Here is an 18,707-nt window from a genome sequence, read left to right on the forward strand (position 1 = left end):
GCTCATCTTGAACTAGCGCTCTTCTTCTTCCTCTATATTAGAATTCCAGTCAAAGTTTGGAACTAAATAGTCATATACAATATACTAGTCCAAGTATATAACAATTACTTCAAACTTTGGCCTGTGGAGGGCAGTAATACACTTAGCAGTGTCTACACTGCTGAAATGAAACTGTAATTTTGACCTGCAACCGTTTAGAGGCCAATGAAGTCCACTATATGGAGAATAATCCTGGAATGTTTTCATCAAAAACCTTAATTTCTTTTCGACTGACGAAAGAAAGACATGAACATCTTGGATGACATGAGGGTGAGTAAATTATCAGGAAATTTTAATTTGAAAGTGAACTAATCCTTTAATGCTGCTTTTGTTGCTAAATAGAACATTTTGAATTTTGCACTTTCACTTGTTAAATTGTTTAAATTGTTTGCAGTTTCCAAAGTCATGTTTCTAGTATCTGTAAAACCGCCTTCTTCCATCTAAAAAATATATCTAAATTACGACATATGCTCTCAATGACAAATGCGGAACAGTTGGTTCATGCATTCATGACCTCAAGACTAGATTATTGTAACGCTCTACTGGGTGGTTGTTCTGCTCGGCTTTTAAACAGACTACAGTTGGTCCAAAATGCGGCAGCTAGAGTTCTTACTAGAACCAGAAAGTATGACCATATTAGCCCAGTTCTGTCAACATTACATTGGCCCCCTTATTAAACATCGTATAGATTTTAAAATCTTGCTACTTACTTATAAAGCTCTAAATGGTTTAGCTCCCCAATATCTAAGCGAGCTCTTGGTGCATTATAGTCCTTCACGTCTATTGCGATCTCAGAATTCAGGCCAGTTGATAATACCCAGAATATCAAAATCAACTGAAGGCGGCAGATCCTTTTGCTATTTAGCACCTAAACTCTGGAACAATCTTCCTAGCATTGTTCGGGAAGCAGACACACTCTGTCAGTTTAAATCTAGACTAAAAACACATCTCTTTGCTCTTGCATACACATAACACATTATCAATACATTAACATTTTTTCAAATCCGTTAAAGGATTGTTACGCTGCAATAATTAGGTCGGCCGGAACCGAGAACATTTCCTATAACACTAGATATACCTGTACATCAGAATAAGAATGGCATCTACGCTAATATCAGTCTCTCTGCTTATCCTGAGGTTTTCCGGGTGCTGGATCCAGGCCGTATCCAGATCAGATGGAGAACCTGTGAGACCTGAATACAATGTAGCCCAGGAGACAATGGGCCTACAGATCCAGTTCTGGCTGCATCTATAATTCAGATTTTTAAATCTCCGTATCCGCTTACATATATTTATATATAATCTATTTTTAATCTCTATAATAAAAATGTATAATTCAGATTTTGATCTCCATATCCATTTACATATATTATATATATCTTCCAAGGGGTTTTTTCCCTCCTAGGACTTTTTTCCCAGTGTTAGCACGCTGGGTTTTTCTCCTAGGGGGTTTTTTCCACCCCTGGGAGTCAGCCGACATTGGCTTAATGTAGCACCATCTTGTATATGTTACATATTACCACGCTTGCTTGTACAGCTTATTTTTAACCACTTCTCTTTTTTCTGTGCTTCTAATATGTAAAGCTGCTTTGAAACAATTACCAATTGTAAAAAGTGCTATATAAATAAATTTGACTTGACTTGACTTGCAGTTCCGTTTTTTCAAATAAAAATATTGTGATGAAGGTATTTTTGTTTTGGTATTTTGTGTTTTTGCTCTTGGGTGGATATCAGAGGGCCAGAGAGGGAGTCCTGCGGTATGTATTATGTGTGGTGGGTAATGGGGTCGGACGCAGGGCCTAGGTTAGTTTGTCACCTTTTTCACCCCTGACGATTTTGCACTACTGTTAGTCCTCCAAGGTTTATAATGGTTGTGAAGGGGGGGCCCGCGTTTTGAAGCCAAAAATAATGCATCCATCCATAAAAAAGTAATCCATACAAGTCCAGTGGGTTAATAAAGGCCTTCTGAAGTGAAGCAATGCATTTTTGTAAGGAAAATATCCATATTTAGTTCCAAAATATTTAGTTCCTCTGCCCCTCTGCTGTGTGGACCTGCCTCGGATCTTCTGGTCTCCAGCTCCACCTTGGCAAGAGGATCCTCTGGTGCTGCCTCCAGCCCACCTTCTCTCGTTGACCAGTCAGCTTCACCTTGGCTCCTCCCTCCTTCAGCTCCACCGGGGACCATTGTCCTAATTGCTCCACCAGACTCTCTTGTCCTTCCGGCTCCGCTTTGGTCTGACGCTGCTCCGTCTGCGCCATTGACTTCCGGGCCTTCAGCTGTGCTTCATCCCTCCACCCCTTCAGCTCTGCCAAGCTCCGCTTTCCCTCCTGCTCCACATTGGTCCTCAGTCCCACCGGCTCCACCTCAATCCTCTGGCACCCTGGCTACTCCCTGGATGCTTGTCGTCTTGATCCATTGGTGTCACTTGGTCTCATCGGCTCTTCAGCACCCCCTGGGTCTCCACCTCAATTGGCTCCATCTCCGTCTGTCTTCCCTCTGGTTAAACCTGCCAAATCTCCACCATGGCTTTTTCCTACTTTGACTCCGCCATGGGCCTTTGTCCTGGCTGTGATCTTGGTCCCCACCTGACTCCTCCTGCTCTCCACTCCTCCCTGGCTCCTCCCACTGCCATCATCACCTCGGTTTCTCCCGCCAGGACTCCTCTTGTCTCCTGCCCTTCGTCCTCCTCCAGAGCCCCCGCCCTCCATCCCTCATCAGTTTGGACTATCATCGGCACAAGGACACACCTTTCGGGAGGGGGAGCTACTGTAACGGTTTCGTTCTGTTTTATTACCATGGTGTTTTGCCTGCTTGTGTTCCCTATTAGTTTCCATAGTTCCTAATTAATTGCACACCTGTTTCTGTTCAGTTCATTACCACTCCTTGCCTATTTAAGTCCTTAGTTTCCTCAGTTCTGTGTTACGTGTCATCTTTGTATAATGTGGTTATGTTATTCTATTCTCTAGCATGTTCTCTCTTGAAGATTATTATTAAAGGGCTGTTTATTTGGTACTCCTCGTCTTTGTGTGCTCATTATAACCACCTAACCTGACAGTCATATTGAATCACACACTTCAGTTGTTATAATCAAGTCTTTTACATGTGCTTTGGTATATAGTCAACACATTAAAATAAGTGTACTTTAAACACAACAAAAGTTTGTTAAAATATAATGGTTTAAATTGTACTTTAAAGTAAAGCTCATTACAAAGTGCACTTTTTAAAACTGTACTTAACTGTGTTAAGAAACATAGTCATGAAAGTCTATAGTTATTTGAACAGTGTACTAAAAAGTATGCTTAGTGGCATTTTATTTCATTAATATTATCTGCAAGTAGTTATCTGCTTATTTTATTTAATCAAGTTAATATATACTTTTAAGTGCTAAAGTACACTACAAGTGCTTCTATTTCACAAGGGAACCCAGCGTACAAGGGACTAACATGGACCAGTAAGCAACCACCCAGAACAGCCCAGCAATGCCCTATACTGTATATCAGTCATCCAGAACACCTTTGCAACGAGATAGGAACACACTCAGACACCTAGCATTGGCGACGAGTTTTATACAGCCATATATTTTCTTCACATACTGTGAAGTATGTGAATATTAGCCTATTACTCTGGGCAGGGTTTTTTTTGTATTTCAGAAAAGACAGGAGGCAAGAAAACCTAGATGCTGAATGTAATGAGACCCTGATGTCAAAGCACTTAATAAGGTTCTCCTGTTTCTCTCTATTCATCCAATTACATGTAACCTGAGATCAGGTTTAAGAACAGGTTGAACACGGCAAACAAACTTGATTACAGAAGCAGAAGAGTAAAGACATCTTCTAAACACCAACTGTTTTTGCCAAATCTCTCTTGATAGCAAGTTGCTGTTTATCCCAGGTGGTACATAAGGGTCGTCAGCATGCTCACTGTTCAGGCACCATCATCTGTCTACAGGAGATTACAGTTAAGCCCTGATATTCATTAGTCTGTGGATCAGGGCCCCAGTCTACATGTTTTCACTAAAGCAATAAATCATGTAAGGTCTTCTACCACAGTTAAGCATGTTTTAGGTAATCTGTATCATGTTGTACTAAAGAACACCCCTTTTATCTATAGTTAAAAAAAGACAGTGTTAAATAACTTGATAATTTATTAATAATAATTCTTCTCCTAAGTAATATAGTTAGTTAGTCTAACTTTATGATTATGGTGGCAAGTAATCCAGCCAGTGAAATGAGTTAATATTTAATTTTTACACAAATTAAACCTTTCACGCATGTTTTCCCAAGTGCACTTACTATTTGTTGTGACCAAAAAAAAGCGAGAACGCTTTTAAGCTGTAGGTGAGCGCGCACGCACGCGCGCACAGCCACTGGTGTTTAATATCGGAAAAGCAAAGGGATAAACAACAGCGGGCCTTCGGAGGACAGCGGTGTTAGATAATCGGTTTTATGCATTTTTTCTCTCTCAACCTTTTTTGTCTCAGCCGCTTGTGTTAGGGATTCAGGGTGATATTTATGAGACAGGCAGATTATTCCCGTCCATCTGACCAGAGAGACGCATGAAGAGCTCATGGCAACATTTAACTGCAGCAAACGTACTTCCAAAATGGGACGAGGAACTCCATCCTATCAACTCCTATTAAACTTGGATGATACACTTTCCTAACTGAAATAATATATTTTAATAATATTATGACAGATGAGTAGGCATCTATTAGGATGACTGACGCTTAACATTTTATTTAAAGCAGGTAAGTGGTGAAACTTTTGTTTTTATGTCATCAGTTGTTTTGTATTGACAGACAGATCAACATTGTGGTAAAAGTTATTTATTGCTGTAGTAAATGTGTTAATGAGACTGTATCTTAGTAAGTTACATAGCCATTGAGCACCAGATGTGCCATGGCACACACACACACACACACACAAATCTTAAATGTGCTTCATTTGTTAATTGCTAAATTAAAATATTTTATTTTACAGGTTATAATTTATAAGGGGAAGAGGTGAGCCTATATGAATGTGAGAGTAGTAACACTTTAAGGGATTAGTTCACCCAAAAATGTTGTCATAATTTACTCACAATCACGTCGTTCCAAACCCGTAAGAATGATTGAAACACAAATTAAAGGGTTAGTTCACCCAAAAAATGAAATTTATGTCATTTAGTACTCACCCTCATGTCGTCCCAAACCCTTAAGACCTTTGTTTGTCTTCGGAACACAAATTAAGATATTTTTGATGAAATCCGAGGGTATCTGATCCACACATAGGCAGTAACGACATTGCACCTTTTTAGGTCCAGAAAGGTAGTAAAGACATTGTTAAAACCGGCCACGTGATTACAGTGGTTCAACCTTAAAGGTACAATATGTAAGATTTCTGTCCGCTAGAGGTCGCTAGAGGCCTATTCAAAACAAAGGCGTAGCTTGATGATGCCAAGTTTGAGAGCGGAATCTTGGGACATACCTATGTATGGCGTTATTTTACTGTCAAATGTCGAGAGCACATTATTGTGACGCGAGAGCATATCAATGTAATGCGCGAGCGCAAATCTGTCCGCTCGCGCGCGGATTTCCTCTGCTCTCGCGCAAATCTGTCCGCTCGCGCGCAGATTTCCTTTGCTTTCGCGCAAACCTGGACGCGCGCGCTCAAATCCGCTCAGATATTGCGTGTGCACGCTCAAACTGTTTCCTGCGTGCTCAAACTGCACATGTGCGCTCACGAATCTCTCCGTGCTCTTGCAGAAATTAATTTGCTTTTGGATTAAACGCTGTCAAAAGTTATAAACCAATCAGATGAGACGACTGATCCATGAAAGTGCTACATGGAATCTTATTGGCTGAGAGTGAACTGCACCTGGAATTCTTTCGACAAAAATATGTATTTTATTTCTTCACAATTTAATAATATTTATCAAATGTAACCTAGTCTAACTGCATCACATTACAGGTCAAACCCCGATTTATCTAAACAAACAAACAAAAAATGTTTCTTAAAGTTATTGTGGTCATACGTTTTGTGTTGAAATTTATTTAAAAAATAGGTAACATTTTACAATAAGGTTTTTATTTGTTAACATTAGTTAATGTATTATCTAACATGAACTAACAATGTGCAATACATTACTGTAATTATTAATCTTTGTTAATGTTAAAAATACAGCTGTTTGTTGGTTGTTTACTTCACAGTGCATTTAATAATGTTAACAAATACAACATTTGATTTTAATAACGTATTAGTAAATGTTATAATTAACATTAACAAATATTAATAAATGCTGAAGAAGAGCAATTCATTATTAGTTAATGTTAACTAATGCAGTTAAATAATGTTAACGCAACCTTATTGTAAAGTATTACCAACAAATATCTTCTGATTTAAGACCGAACAAGATCAGGTCAAATCGTCATTCCCTTAATACTTAATGTGGAGATCACATATACCACCATAGTCAATTTCTTTTGAGGTCTGGTATAAAACATGACATACAAAAATACCTAAGCTCTTGTGTATGCACGATTAAGCAAAAGAACGCGATCTTATTCCTAAATGACAACGATTCGGTTATGTCTATTAAACCTTTTGAAATTACAGTCATACCAGAATATTTAAACCTGCTTTTGCATTGCTGCTGAAAGCAGTGGTCATGTAAGCTATATGTTTTAAACAGCTTCACAAAGTCAACAACACACTATTGCTACATCTGTGTTGCAAACATTAAATAATAATGCAAGTATTGCAATAACAATTTATAGTCTGAATATACACTGATTTCAGCAATTAAAATAAGTAGCTAAATGAACGTTGAAACTAATGTTGTTACACTGTTCTGCCAGTAGGTGGTGACCAGTGACTGTTAAAATGTATTTGATGTATCAGAATCATTAATTCCAGACCTCAAAAGAAATTGACTATGGTGGTATATGTGATCTCCACATTAAGTATTAAGGGAATGACGATTTGACCCTGATCTTGTTCGGTCTTAAATCAGAAGATATTTGTTGGTAATACTTTACAATAAGGTTGCGTTAACATTATTTAACTGCATTAGTTAACATTAACTAATAATGAATTGCTCTTCTTCAGCATTTATTAATATTTGTTAATGTTAATTTCAACATTTACTAATACGTTATTAAAATCAAATGTTGTATTTGTTAACATTATTAAATGCACTGTGAAGTAAACAACCAACAAACAGCTGTATTTTTAACGTTAACAAAGATTAATAATTACAGTAATGTATTGCACATTGTTAGTTCATGTTAGATAATACATTAACTAATGTTAACAAATAAAAACCTTATTGTAAAATGTTACCTATTTTTTAAATAAATTTCAACACAAAACGTATGACCACAATAACTTTAAGAAACATTTTTTGTTTGTTTGTTTAGATAAATAGGGGTTTGACCTGTAATGTGATGCAGTTAGACTAGGTTATATTTGATAAATATTATTAAATTGTAAAGAAATAAAATATATATTTTTGTCAAAAGAATTCCAGGCGCAGTTCACTCTCAGCCAATAAGATTCCATGTAGCACTTTCATGGATCAGTCGTCTCTTCTGGTTTATAACTTTTGACAGCATTTAATCCAAAAGCAAATTAATTTCTGCAAGAGCACGGAGAGATTCGTGAGCGCACGTGCAGTTTGAGCGCGCAGGAAACAGTTTGAGCGTGCACACGCAATATCTGAGCAAGAGGAGAGGCAGTTCATAAGAGAGCACTGTATATTTGAGCACGCAAGAGCAGAGGAACTCCGCGCGTGAGCGGACAGATTTGCGCTCGCGCATTACATTGATATGCTCTCGCGTCACAATAATGTGCTCTCGACATTTGACAGTAAAATAACGCCATACATATGGTCTTCATCTCAACGGACGGTGCAAAGGAATAGGGATTGGAGTCGGGAAGAAATCATGTTCATGGATGAGATTATTAACGTTACTGTAGTATGAAGCAGAGCAGGAGCGAGTGTTGTGGAGCTGAACGAGGAGCTGGAGCGATTGCGCAACACACGCCTCACGAGCAGCAGGACTTTTATTATGACACAGTCGCCGGCGCTGCTTCCGCTTTTCCGGTCATGAGTATGAGGTAACGCAGCTCTGTTTATCATATTAGATACATTTGAGTGTGTTGAAAATGATGTTATAACGTTACTCAGTGCGTTCGCTCGGCGGCTGCTGTGAGACACTGTTACACACTGCAGTATCATATTAAATGCTGGATGGCTTGTGTTGATAAATGGCATGCAATTAGTTTTAAAACGTATTGTATGATGGAGAAAATGCTGTATTACTGTTACTAAAAATAAAGCTGCATCTGATTATGCTATGTTAGCTACTTCACAAAGTAGTGTTTTTCTCTGAGGCATGGTAAAGCATGGTACTCGCAAAAAAATCAAGAAAATTGATTTAAACAATAAGACTAAATGTGTAGAGTTATATAACAACAATTAGTTTTCTGTCCATAAATATATCAAAACAGTTGTTCCCTTGTCTATTAAAACATGTAAATATTAAAGCGTCTTTGGTGTTTCCATGGTTTCTACAAAATAAAACCGGAAACCGAGGGTAACGCGGGTATGACGCAATTGACAGGCGACTCCTCACACGTCCCAGAGCCTTGGTTAAAATTGCTATTTTCTCACGATTTACAAATAGTTGGAAACATTTGGGATATTGTAAGTACTCAAGTTAACAAAATATATAACACTGGCCTAGTGGTTTTTGAATATTTTACTGCAAAAATATTACATATTGCACCTTTAATATTATGAAGTGACGAGAATACTTTTTGTGCGCAAAAACAAAAATAACGACTTTATTAAACAAATTCATCTGTCCCCTTTCATACTGCTACACTATTTCCGTTACAGACTAGCTTTAGTTTTTACATCCGAACGGTGGCTCAGTATTGGCCGATGCAGGAGCCGGCCAATTGACCTATGAACTAAATCGCTCAGTGGGTTCGTTTTAAGACACCTTTATAAACTTTTTGGATATTTTTAGTTTTGGTTACCTTACAATGAAGGGACAGAAACCTCTCAGATTTCATTAAAAATATCTTAGTTTGTGTTTCGAAGATTAACCAAAGTCTTATGGGTTTGGAATGACACGATTGTGAGTAAATAATAACAATAATAACAAATAATAATGAATTCTCATTTTTGCGTGATTTATCCCTTTACAACGATCCCTTTAAAGTTCTAAAGTTAGTTTACTTTTTAAAGGGGTGGTTGATTATGATTTCACTTCTTTAACTTTAGTTAGTGTGTAATGTTGCTGTTTGAGCATAAACAACATCTGCAAAGTTACGACACTCAAAGTTCAATGCAAAGGGAGATATTTTCTTTTAAAGAATTCTCTGTTTAAGGACTACAACAAACGGCTGGTAGGGACTTCATCAAGCTTCTTCCTGGGTTAGTGACATCACAAACCCTAAAATTTACATAAACCCCGCCCCCAAGAACACACAACAAAGGGGGTGAGGCCATGTTGGGCTGCTTTAGAGAAGAGGAAGAGTTGTTGTAGTAGAGTGTTGTTGCCATGCCGTCATTTTACGTCAGACTGCTTCACAAACAAGGGTCAATTCAACGCTGGATTTGCACAAAAGATGAACATGACGGCACATGCTAGTGGATGAGTTGAATCAACTCCACAGCAACTACATAAATTTATCCACTAACCATTCAGAAATGTCCAGTTTCATTCTAAAAGTTGTAACTTCTTCCTGAGTCTCTCCATCAGTGTCGACTCCGGTTTGAACAATGTAAGGCTGAACACCGTTACTGACAGTCCTCATTTTGGCTGCGTGAGATTCTCCAGCTTTGTTGTTGTTCTGAAGCACGAGTTGTTAAAGCTCCGCCCTCTTCTGGAAAGTGCGCCAGGAGCATAGACTGTAAAAAAATATGGACGTAGTGTCCGTGACGTCACCCGTAGATTTCTGAAGAGCATTTTTTAAGCAAAAATGAGGCCACTGCCATCTTATCTGCGTGTCACCGCACGTCACTCCCGGATATCTGAAAATGGGCAAAGAGGCGGGACGTGGTTGGAGCTGAGGTGACTCACACCCACCTAGCTCGACGTGATCATGTTACCAGGCAAAGGAGCTCCGATGCCGATTCGACATGTCGAATCGCGGAAAAAAGCCAACAAGGACCAACTTCAGCCGACGGTGCGGAACACATTGAGAAAACATAGTTGGCCGACGAAGAAAAACTGCCCAACAGCCGACCGTTGGCTTAGTGTGTTCCTGCCGTTAACCCTATTCCTACAACTAAAACTAATCCTACCTATAACTTATCCCTAAAATCAGAGGGGAAAGATAGGTGAATAACATTGACGTAAAAGCACCTAACCATGGTTGCAAGCCTAAACTTGACATAAACGGCAAACTTGTCCCTCAAATCTGATTGGTTGATTGGAATGTTGTTCCAGGATCACCAAAGATGTTGATCCAGGAACAAGTCTTACTTGGCAAAATCACGGTGACTATTTACGCGGTTACACGGTTACTAGCTCTGGAATTAGCAACAGAGGTGTGGGGATTAGATTCGTAAGAAATTAATCCTACACACAAGACTGTTTTAAGGACAAAAACCTGACAAATGTCTTGAAATACAACATCTGAACTATGTCTTGAGGTGTGGTAACCATAGTATATGTGGAATAACTGACTCCGGGCTGGTGAATTATTAGAAAATAATGCACACCCAAGGTGTAACGGCCACAATGCATGCAATATTTTCTAATAATTCAACAATTATTCCTTACTTGAAACAATGCTTCATGTATGTTGATATTGGTGATGCTTATGTTGCAATAAAATAATACTCTTTTTTGTTTACAGTGCTCTGCCAGCTCCAGCGCTTAAGCTACACATACTACATTCACATACCCAAATGCCATCATGCCCATCATCAGCAATGCCAACCATGACTTCAGCAATCTCTCAGTCAGCACAGACGACAGCAGTCTCGACCTGTTTTTCACAGAAATTCCAGAGACCGAAACCATCAAAGGTGTGTACTTTCATCGGGTCCAGCGACTACGTGGCATCTCCACCGTCAGAGACGTCGACCACAGTAAACTAGCCCTCATCAACGTTGGAGGGGATCGCTACACGTTCCCCTGGAGCACACTGGAGGAATTCCCACTTTCTCGTTTGGGACAGCTGCGTCATTGCAGCAGCCCGGATGATATCGCCCAGCTTTGCGATGACTACGATGAGGCCCGGCGAGAGTATTTTTTCGACCGCAGCTCTGTGGCCTTCCGGGTTATCTTAAACTTCCTGGCTGCTGGGAAACTGAGGCTGCTGCGGCAGTTGTGTGCCGTGTCTCTGTCTGACGAACTCACCTATTGGGGCATCGACCCCGTTCACATGGAGCGCTGCTGCCGACGCAAGTTGTTGTCCCGTGTGGAGGAAGTGGGAGAGAAGAAAAAGAGGGAGGAAGAGAGGAGACAGAGGAGGCTAGCTCTTCAGAGGCCGATAGTACAAGAGAAGGGCTACGTCGGGCTCATGAGGCGGCTGCAGGAAATAGTGGAAAACCCTCATTCTGGCTGGCCTGGGAAGATTTTTGCATGCTTCTCAGTTGTCATGATTGCCGTGACAGTTATCAGCTTGTGTATCAGCACCATTCCTGATCACGATAACAGGGTTAGTGCACAAAATCCCTCTATTTATATCTGTTGTGTTTGTGTTTTATCTATTTTGAGGGCACTCCATGGTATACCATGATATTTTGGTAATGCTCTACACCAACTAAACGCAAACATACACTCTTAAAGGGAACCCCTGGTGTTAAGACTTGTTGGTAATTTTGGTAAGACTTGTAATTTTCAGTCAATGAGCCACAAGAGAAGCAGCATAAGTCTTTACTGTTTTAGTAGCGATAAGAGGAGAAAAGAATGGGAAGTTGTGCAGAATGTGGACGAATAAAACTTCCTAAAGATCCGCGTTTTTGTTCTCTTCACAAGCCCTAATGCCTTTGAGGCTTTTATTAGGCCAGAGCTGAAAGAGCTTACAGTTGCCAATGGATATAAGTGTGTGCTTTAACCAAATGCCGCACCAGTCGTGAAGACTGACGAAGGTAAGCCTATAACACATCTCGATTGAGACAGAGCTTGCGTGATGCACGAGATATCTGTGATTGCATAAACAGTATCTTCTTAGCATTTTTAACTGTGTGTATGCATTCAGGTGATCAGACGATTTTTACACGTCAATCATACAAGAGTAGTTCGAACAGCCACAGAGACATTGCATTTCTTCAATGTTTTCACCCTCACTAATTTTGCGCTCAGACTCAAATTGAAAAGGCTGATCAGGTAAGGAACCCCGCGGATATTAAGACCTGTATGCATTACTAGATTACCGTTGCACCAAAACATACAAATAAAAAGCCTCAAAGTCATCAGGGCTAAAGTGGAGAGAACTAAGATGCAGTTAGGAAGTTTTATTCTTCCACATTCTTCACAGACATAGAACGCAAACAAAATGGCGATACCCATTGTCCAAATCGGTCCAAATATGTCATGAATTTTTTTTTAAATAACGTAAATCTTTTATGGGTTTTCTACTATATATTTCAGTAAGAGACATCATATATGTTATATTAAGTCTTAACACCAGGGGTTCCCTTTAAAAAAAAAAAAAAGGTCCCAAAAAGGGAGGGTTTTAAATTGATGCCATAGAAGAATCATTTTTGGTTCCCCAAAGAATCTTTATGAACAAATTTTCTTAGTGTGAAGAACATTTTAAAAATTTAAAGAATCTTTTTCCACTCTAAAGAACGTTTTGTGCAATGAAGATGTTCCATGGAACCATTGATGCCAATTAGGAACCTTACGAGAAGAATCCCCTACGAGAAGTCTTAAAAAAATCCATATTCAGACCAAAATAGCTGACGTCCTGTTGGTCGGAGCTAATGACTGTAAATTAGAAAGTTGTCCGAGTTCGGTGACTAGGTTGGTGACATTATTCTGGCGAAGGCTGAAGTTAATTGGGTAAAAATAAAAGGGTGGAACAATATAGAGCCCCTGCTCCATGACCATTTCTAAGGTTTTGCCCATGTCTTCTGGCTGACAACCTTGATGTGTGTGTCAAGTTTCATGCAATTTGAAGCATGCTAAGAGCCTCAAAAACACCCAAAAAGAATATAAAAGTTTGACGCATTGCCATCATGATAGTATTCAAGATATCAAGAATCCTTTCACAGGTGTACATCTGTGGTGTCCTGACATTATTCTGACGTAGACTGAAACAAATCGGGTAAAAATTAGAGGGTGATCTCAAAGCATTTTGGAAGTGGCACACTTCCTGCTGCCAGTTGGTGGCACTACGACTTTGACTCACAATAGTCACATCCATGTGATCGGCCTCCTACAATGAACACACAGCTGAAGTTTCATCAAAATCAGTCAATGTATACAGAAGTTATAACACACTTCCTGTTTCCCATTTCTCACCGTAAATTTGTTTCAACGCCACGACCAAAAATCCACTATTTAGCATCCTTAATGTCTTGGCTTCATGCTGACTGAGTTATACATATAAAAGTGTATGCCTGCCACCATTGTTTTCTCCTTTTTATATAAATCTCATTTGTTTAAAAGACCTCCGAAGAACAGGCGAATCTCAACATAACACCGACTGTTACGTAACAGTCGGGATCATTCATATGCACGCCAACCCTCGCTGCTACTGCATGCTGCAATGACATCTGATCCATCGGTGCATGTCGCTGCAAACATTTTCTTCATGTGATTTTAAATCTGTTGGAATGTTATTTCTGAAATACATCAATAAAAGAAGTATCTGTATCATTAAAGGTGCCCTAGAATCAAAAATTGAATTTACCTCGGCATAGTTGAATAACAAGAGTTCAGTACATGGAAATGACATACAGTGAGTCTCAAACACCATTGTTTCCTTCTTCTTGTGTAAATCTCATTTGTTTAAAAGACCTCCGAAGAACAGGCAAACCTCAACATAATACCGACTGTTACGTAACAGTCGGGATCATTAATATGTACGCCCCCAATATTTGCATATGCCAGCTCATGTTCAAGGCATTAGACAAGGGCAGCCAGTATTAACGTCTGGATCTGTGCACAGCTGAATCATCAAACTAGGTAAGCAAGCAAGAACAATTGTTAAATGTGGTTAAATTTACCATCGTTTCTTACTGTATTCACTGAGACAAGAGAGCTGTCGCTATTTTCATTTTTAAACACTTGCAGTCTGTATAATTCATAAACACAACTGATCCGACGCATACATGCAGTATGCATGACGAACATCTTGTAAAGATCCATTTGAGGTCTGTGTGAACTTTATTTTATTTGTTTATACTTTTTTTTTATTTTAGAGATTTAAAGGGGCCGCGGCCTGAATCGGTGCATAGTTAATGATGCCCCAAAATAGGCAGTTAAAAAAAAATAATTTTAAAAAATCTATGGGGTATTTTGAGTTGAAACTTCAAAGACACATTCAGGGGACACCTTAGACTTATATTACATCTTGTAAAAACTGGAACCCAAAAGTGCCAGAAAGGTCAAAACAAAAACAAAAAATTACCTAAGGAAAACAATAGGGCCTTCGCCCCCTTTCAGGGCACTGGAACCAATGTAAACAAATGAGAAGTGTGAAAAAAATGAACAAAGGAAACAGCAAACAGTCTATGCATCTACCACTTTCAAGCCACAGAAAGGTAGTAAAGACAAGTAATCCATGTGACTCCAGAGGTTTAACCTCAGTTTTATGAAGCGATGCAAGTGCTTTGTTTGTGCAAAAAAAAAAAAAAAAATTTACTTTATATATGTAGTTCCAAACATATTTTCGGGAGGAGCCTAAATATTCAGTCCTGTCAATCATCATTACGAGCCTATATCAGCAGCAGTCACTGCGTCATCCCAGCGACAATTCTTCCAGCATCCCTCCTCCTTCCCATCTCCTCCTCTATTTCTCTTATTCTCCCTCTACGCAGTACTGTTATAGGGGGGTTTAACTCGGAGCTCAAGCTGAGCCTTGGGTTCGAGCCTCCTTCGAGGACAGCAAGCCAAGTTTGTTTTACCATTAACCATTCAGACTGAATGGTCAGGCGAACTTGTGAAACAAAATATTAATCTCCAATGCGCATTCACGTAACAACGTCTGCTCTTGTGTGAACACAACACGCATGCGTCGTGATGCTCTCTTGAATGCACATTGGCGAATTCAGCTGCAGCCGAACACACCTTTTATCTCAGTAACTTCACCTGCCTTCAAACGCTTTTGCTTCTGAAAACTTTTGCTTTTGGATAATGTGGTATCCACAAGGAAATTTAGTCTTTCATTACATGAATCCTTAAATAAAATTTCATCACACATTCTGTAGAGGATGCAGTCTGCTTTAGTAATGTGTTAAAATTAAACATTCATCTGATTTCTTCTTTTTGTCCTTTTCTAGGGTGAATGCTCGGAAAAGTGTCGCAACATATTCATCGTGGAAACAGTGTGCGTGGCCTGGTTCTCCATGGAGTTCCTGTTGCGTTTCCTGCAGGCTCAAAGCAAACTGCAGTTTGTTCGAAATCCACTTAATATCATAGATGTCATAGCCATCCTACCATACTACATTTCTCTGGTTGTCGATAGCGAAGACGAATCTGAAGAAGCCGATCTTCACGGCAGTGCCGGGACGAGTCGCGGATATTTAGATAAGCTGGGTTTAATTCTGCGGGTCATGCGGGCCCTGCGGATCCTGTACGTGATGCGGCTGGCGCGACACTCGCTGGGCCTTCAGACGCTGGGTCTTACGATGCAGCGAAGCATGCGAGAGTTTGGACTCCTGCTACTCTTCCTCTGTGTGGCTGTGGCTCTATTCTCGCCTCTCGTCCACTTGGCGGAGAAAGAGTTCACGAAGGGCAAGGCCGCTGGCCCCCACAGCTTTAGCAGCATTCCTTCTTCCTATTGGTGGGCTATCATATCAATGACGACAGTTGGCTACGGTGACATGGTACCGCACAGTATACCTGGCCAGGTTGTGGCCTTTAGCAGCATTCTGAGTGGTATTCTCATAATGGCTTTTCCAGCTACATCTATCTTCCACGTGTTTTCTCGTTCGTATCACGAGCTGAAGCGTGAACATGAAATGATTTGTAAAGAAGAGCGAGTGGCCACCCTGGATGCCAGTGCTAAAGAAGACGCCCAGAGATGGTTGGAGAAACACTCTTTTACTTTGGCCAACAGTAAAGGTCTATGCAAGGGCAATGGCACAACTGCAGGTCCGCCAACCCTCGCTGCTACTGCATGCTGCAATGACATCTGATCCATCGGTGCATGTCGCTGCGAACATTTTCTTCATGTGATTTTAAATCTGTTGGAATGTTATTTCTGAAATACATCAATAAAAGAAGTATCTGTATCATTAAAGGTGCCCTAGAATCAAAAATTGAATTTACCTCGGCATAGTTGAATAACAAGAGTTCAGTACATGGAAATGACATACAGTGAGTCTCAAACGCCATTGTTTCCTCCTTCTTATATAAATCTCATTTGTTTAAAAGACCTCTGAAGAACAGGCGAATCTCAACATAACATTAATATGTACAACCCCAATATTTGCATATGCCAGCTCATGTTCAAGGCATTACACAAGGGCAGCCAGTATTAACGTCTGGATCTGTGCACAGCTGAATCATCAGACTAGGTAAGCAAGCAAGAACAATAACAAAAAATGGCAGATGGAGAGATAATAACTGACATGATCCATGATATCATGGTATTTTTAGTGATATTTGTGAATTGTCTTTCTAAATGTTAGGTTAGCATGTTGCTAATGTACTGTTAAATGTGGTTAAAGTTACCATCGTTTCTTACTGTATTCACGGAGACAAGAGCCGTCGCTATTTTCATTTTTAAACACTTGCAGTCTGTATAATTCATAAACACAACTTCATTCTTTATAAATCTCTCCAACAGTGTGTAATGTTAGCTTTAGCCATGGAGCACTATCAAACTCATTCAGAATCAAATGTAAACATCCAAATAAATACTGTACTCACATGATCCGACGCATGCATACAGCATGCATGAAGATCATCTTGTAAAGATCCATTTGAGGGTTATATTAGCTGTGTGAACTTTGTAAATGCACTGTATTATAGTCGAGAGCTCAGGGGGCAGGGAGCGCGAGATTTAAAGGGGCCGTGCACTGAATCGGTGCATAGTTAATGATGCCCCAAAATAGGCAGTTAAAAAAATTAATTAAAAAAAAATCTATGGGGTATTTTGAGCTGAAACTTCACAGACACATTCAGGGGACACCTTAGACTTATATTACATCTTGTAAAAACTGGTTCTAGGGCACCTTTAAAATTTAATTGGTTCACAATATCACAATATATACTGAAGTTTTGCATATTTATGAGTTCCTTTGTCCTCAAACACAGAAATGTGAATGAAAGCATATGATTGCTGTATTATTATTTTTTTTACACATTTATATTCTGATTCATATTATTCGTTCAGGCCACAATTCACAGCCTTTTAGTTTCCTTCAACCTGTTGGTATTTGTGGTTGGTTGTTTGCATAATTATTCATCCATATTGTGGAAAATGCAATCAGAATATGAATATTTAATACCTATTAATTAAGATATTTCTTTGAGAGAGAAAAAAACCTAAATATGTACTTCAAAGACTCACTATTTAATTTCAGTAAATTAAGATCTTTTTAAGTGTCCCTGGTACAATAAATAATATTTAACAATAAATAACAAATATTTGATGAAGTAGTAAATCACAATGTTTTTTTTTAATTTATTTTTTTATTCAACTTTATGTTTCTAATTTCATAAGAGAACGCCAAATATTAAATAATAAACATGCACATTAAAGCAACAAAGGCAATTTTGGAGATCAATAGCAAGCTAGCTTTGAAAGCATGAGATCCCATGAAACTCTGGGCTTAAATACATGGGAAAGATAATCCAAATGAGCAGAAACAGGTGTAAGGGACTAATTATTAATCCAGGAAACTAACCAGGAACTCAGGCAGGTAAAACAGGAACAGAAACTAAACCAAAACTGAACATACACATTAAAAATAATAGGTTAGGTTTGTGTTCAATGATTTTGTCAAAAGATTAACCAGAGTAACATTAACTACATCTGAAGGACATGAAGCCATTCACTGACTATAAGTTAGTATAATTAAAGATAGTGAATTAATTGATTTCATGCTAAGAGATTTTGAAAGCAGACTAATTTACACTGCCTAGTCATTTGTGAACAAAACATCATAATTACCTCTGGGAATTGTACTATGGTTATCAAATGTAAAGCACAAAACGGCCTGCTATTGGTGTTTCAAAAGACACACCTATATTACTATGTTTACATGTATCTTCACTAATGTTCAAGGCAGAAGATAATTGCTTTTTTGCTTCTGTCATATACAGTGCCCTGCACCCTTGGTAAATATGAGCAAAGGCAGCTGTGAAAATAAATCTGCATTGTTTGTCCTTTTTATCTTTCATTCAAAAAATTCACAAAATTCTAACCTTTCATTGAAGTAAAACAATCGAAAGTGGGGGGAAATCTCATTATGAAATAAATGTTTTTCTCTAGTTCATGTTGGCCACAATTATTGCAACCTCCTTTTCCCAAGATAGCAGCTCTGA

The 18,707-nt window shown here is 39.0% G+C and overlaps 1 protein-coding gene across 1 annotated transcript; it reads left to right on the forward strand.

Moving 5' to 3' along the window:
- Window positions 1-4,388: 4,388 nt before the first annotated feature.
- Window positions 4,389-16,556, forward strand: kcng4b (potassium voltage-gated channel, subfamily G, member 4b). Its single transcript, XM_048186309.1, has 3 exons — window positions 4,389-4,787; window positions 10,894-11,700; window positions 15,494-16,556. Exons 2-3 carry the CDS (start codon window positions 10,954-10,956, stop codon window positions 16,349-16,351), a joined length of 1,605 nt encoding a protein of 534 aa, XP_048042266.1. The 5' UTR covers window positions 4,389-4,787; window positions 10,894-10,953; the 3' UTR covers window positions 16,352-16,556.
- The last annotated feature ends 2,151 nt before the right edge of the window (window positions 16,557-18,707 follow it).

The sequence above is a fragment of the Megalobrama amblycephala genome, linkage group LG3 (assembly GCF_018812025.1).
Source record: "Megalobrama amblycephala isolate DHTTF-2021 linkage group LG3, ASM1881202v1, whole genome shotgun sequence".
NCBI lineage: Eukaryota > Metazoa > Chordata > Actinopteri > Cypriniformes > Xenocyprididae > Megalobrama > Megalobrama amblycephala.

Coding starts and splice junctions, on each gene's coding strand:
- kcng4b (XM_048186309.1), top strand. CDS start 10,954: ATGCCCATCATCAGCAATGCCAACCATGACTTCAGCAATCTCTCAGTC. Junction 11,701..15,493: donor TTCCTGATCACGATAACAGG/GTTAGTGCACAA, acceptor GTCCTTTTCTAG/GGTGAATGCTCGGAAAAGTG.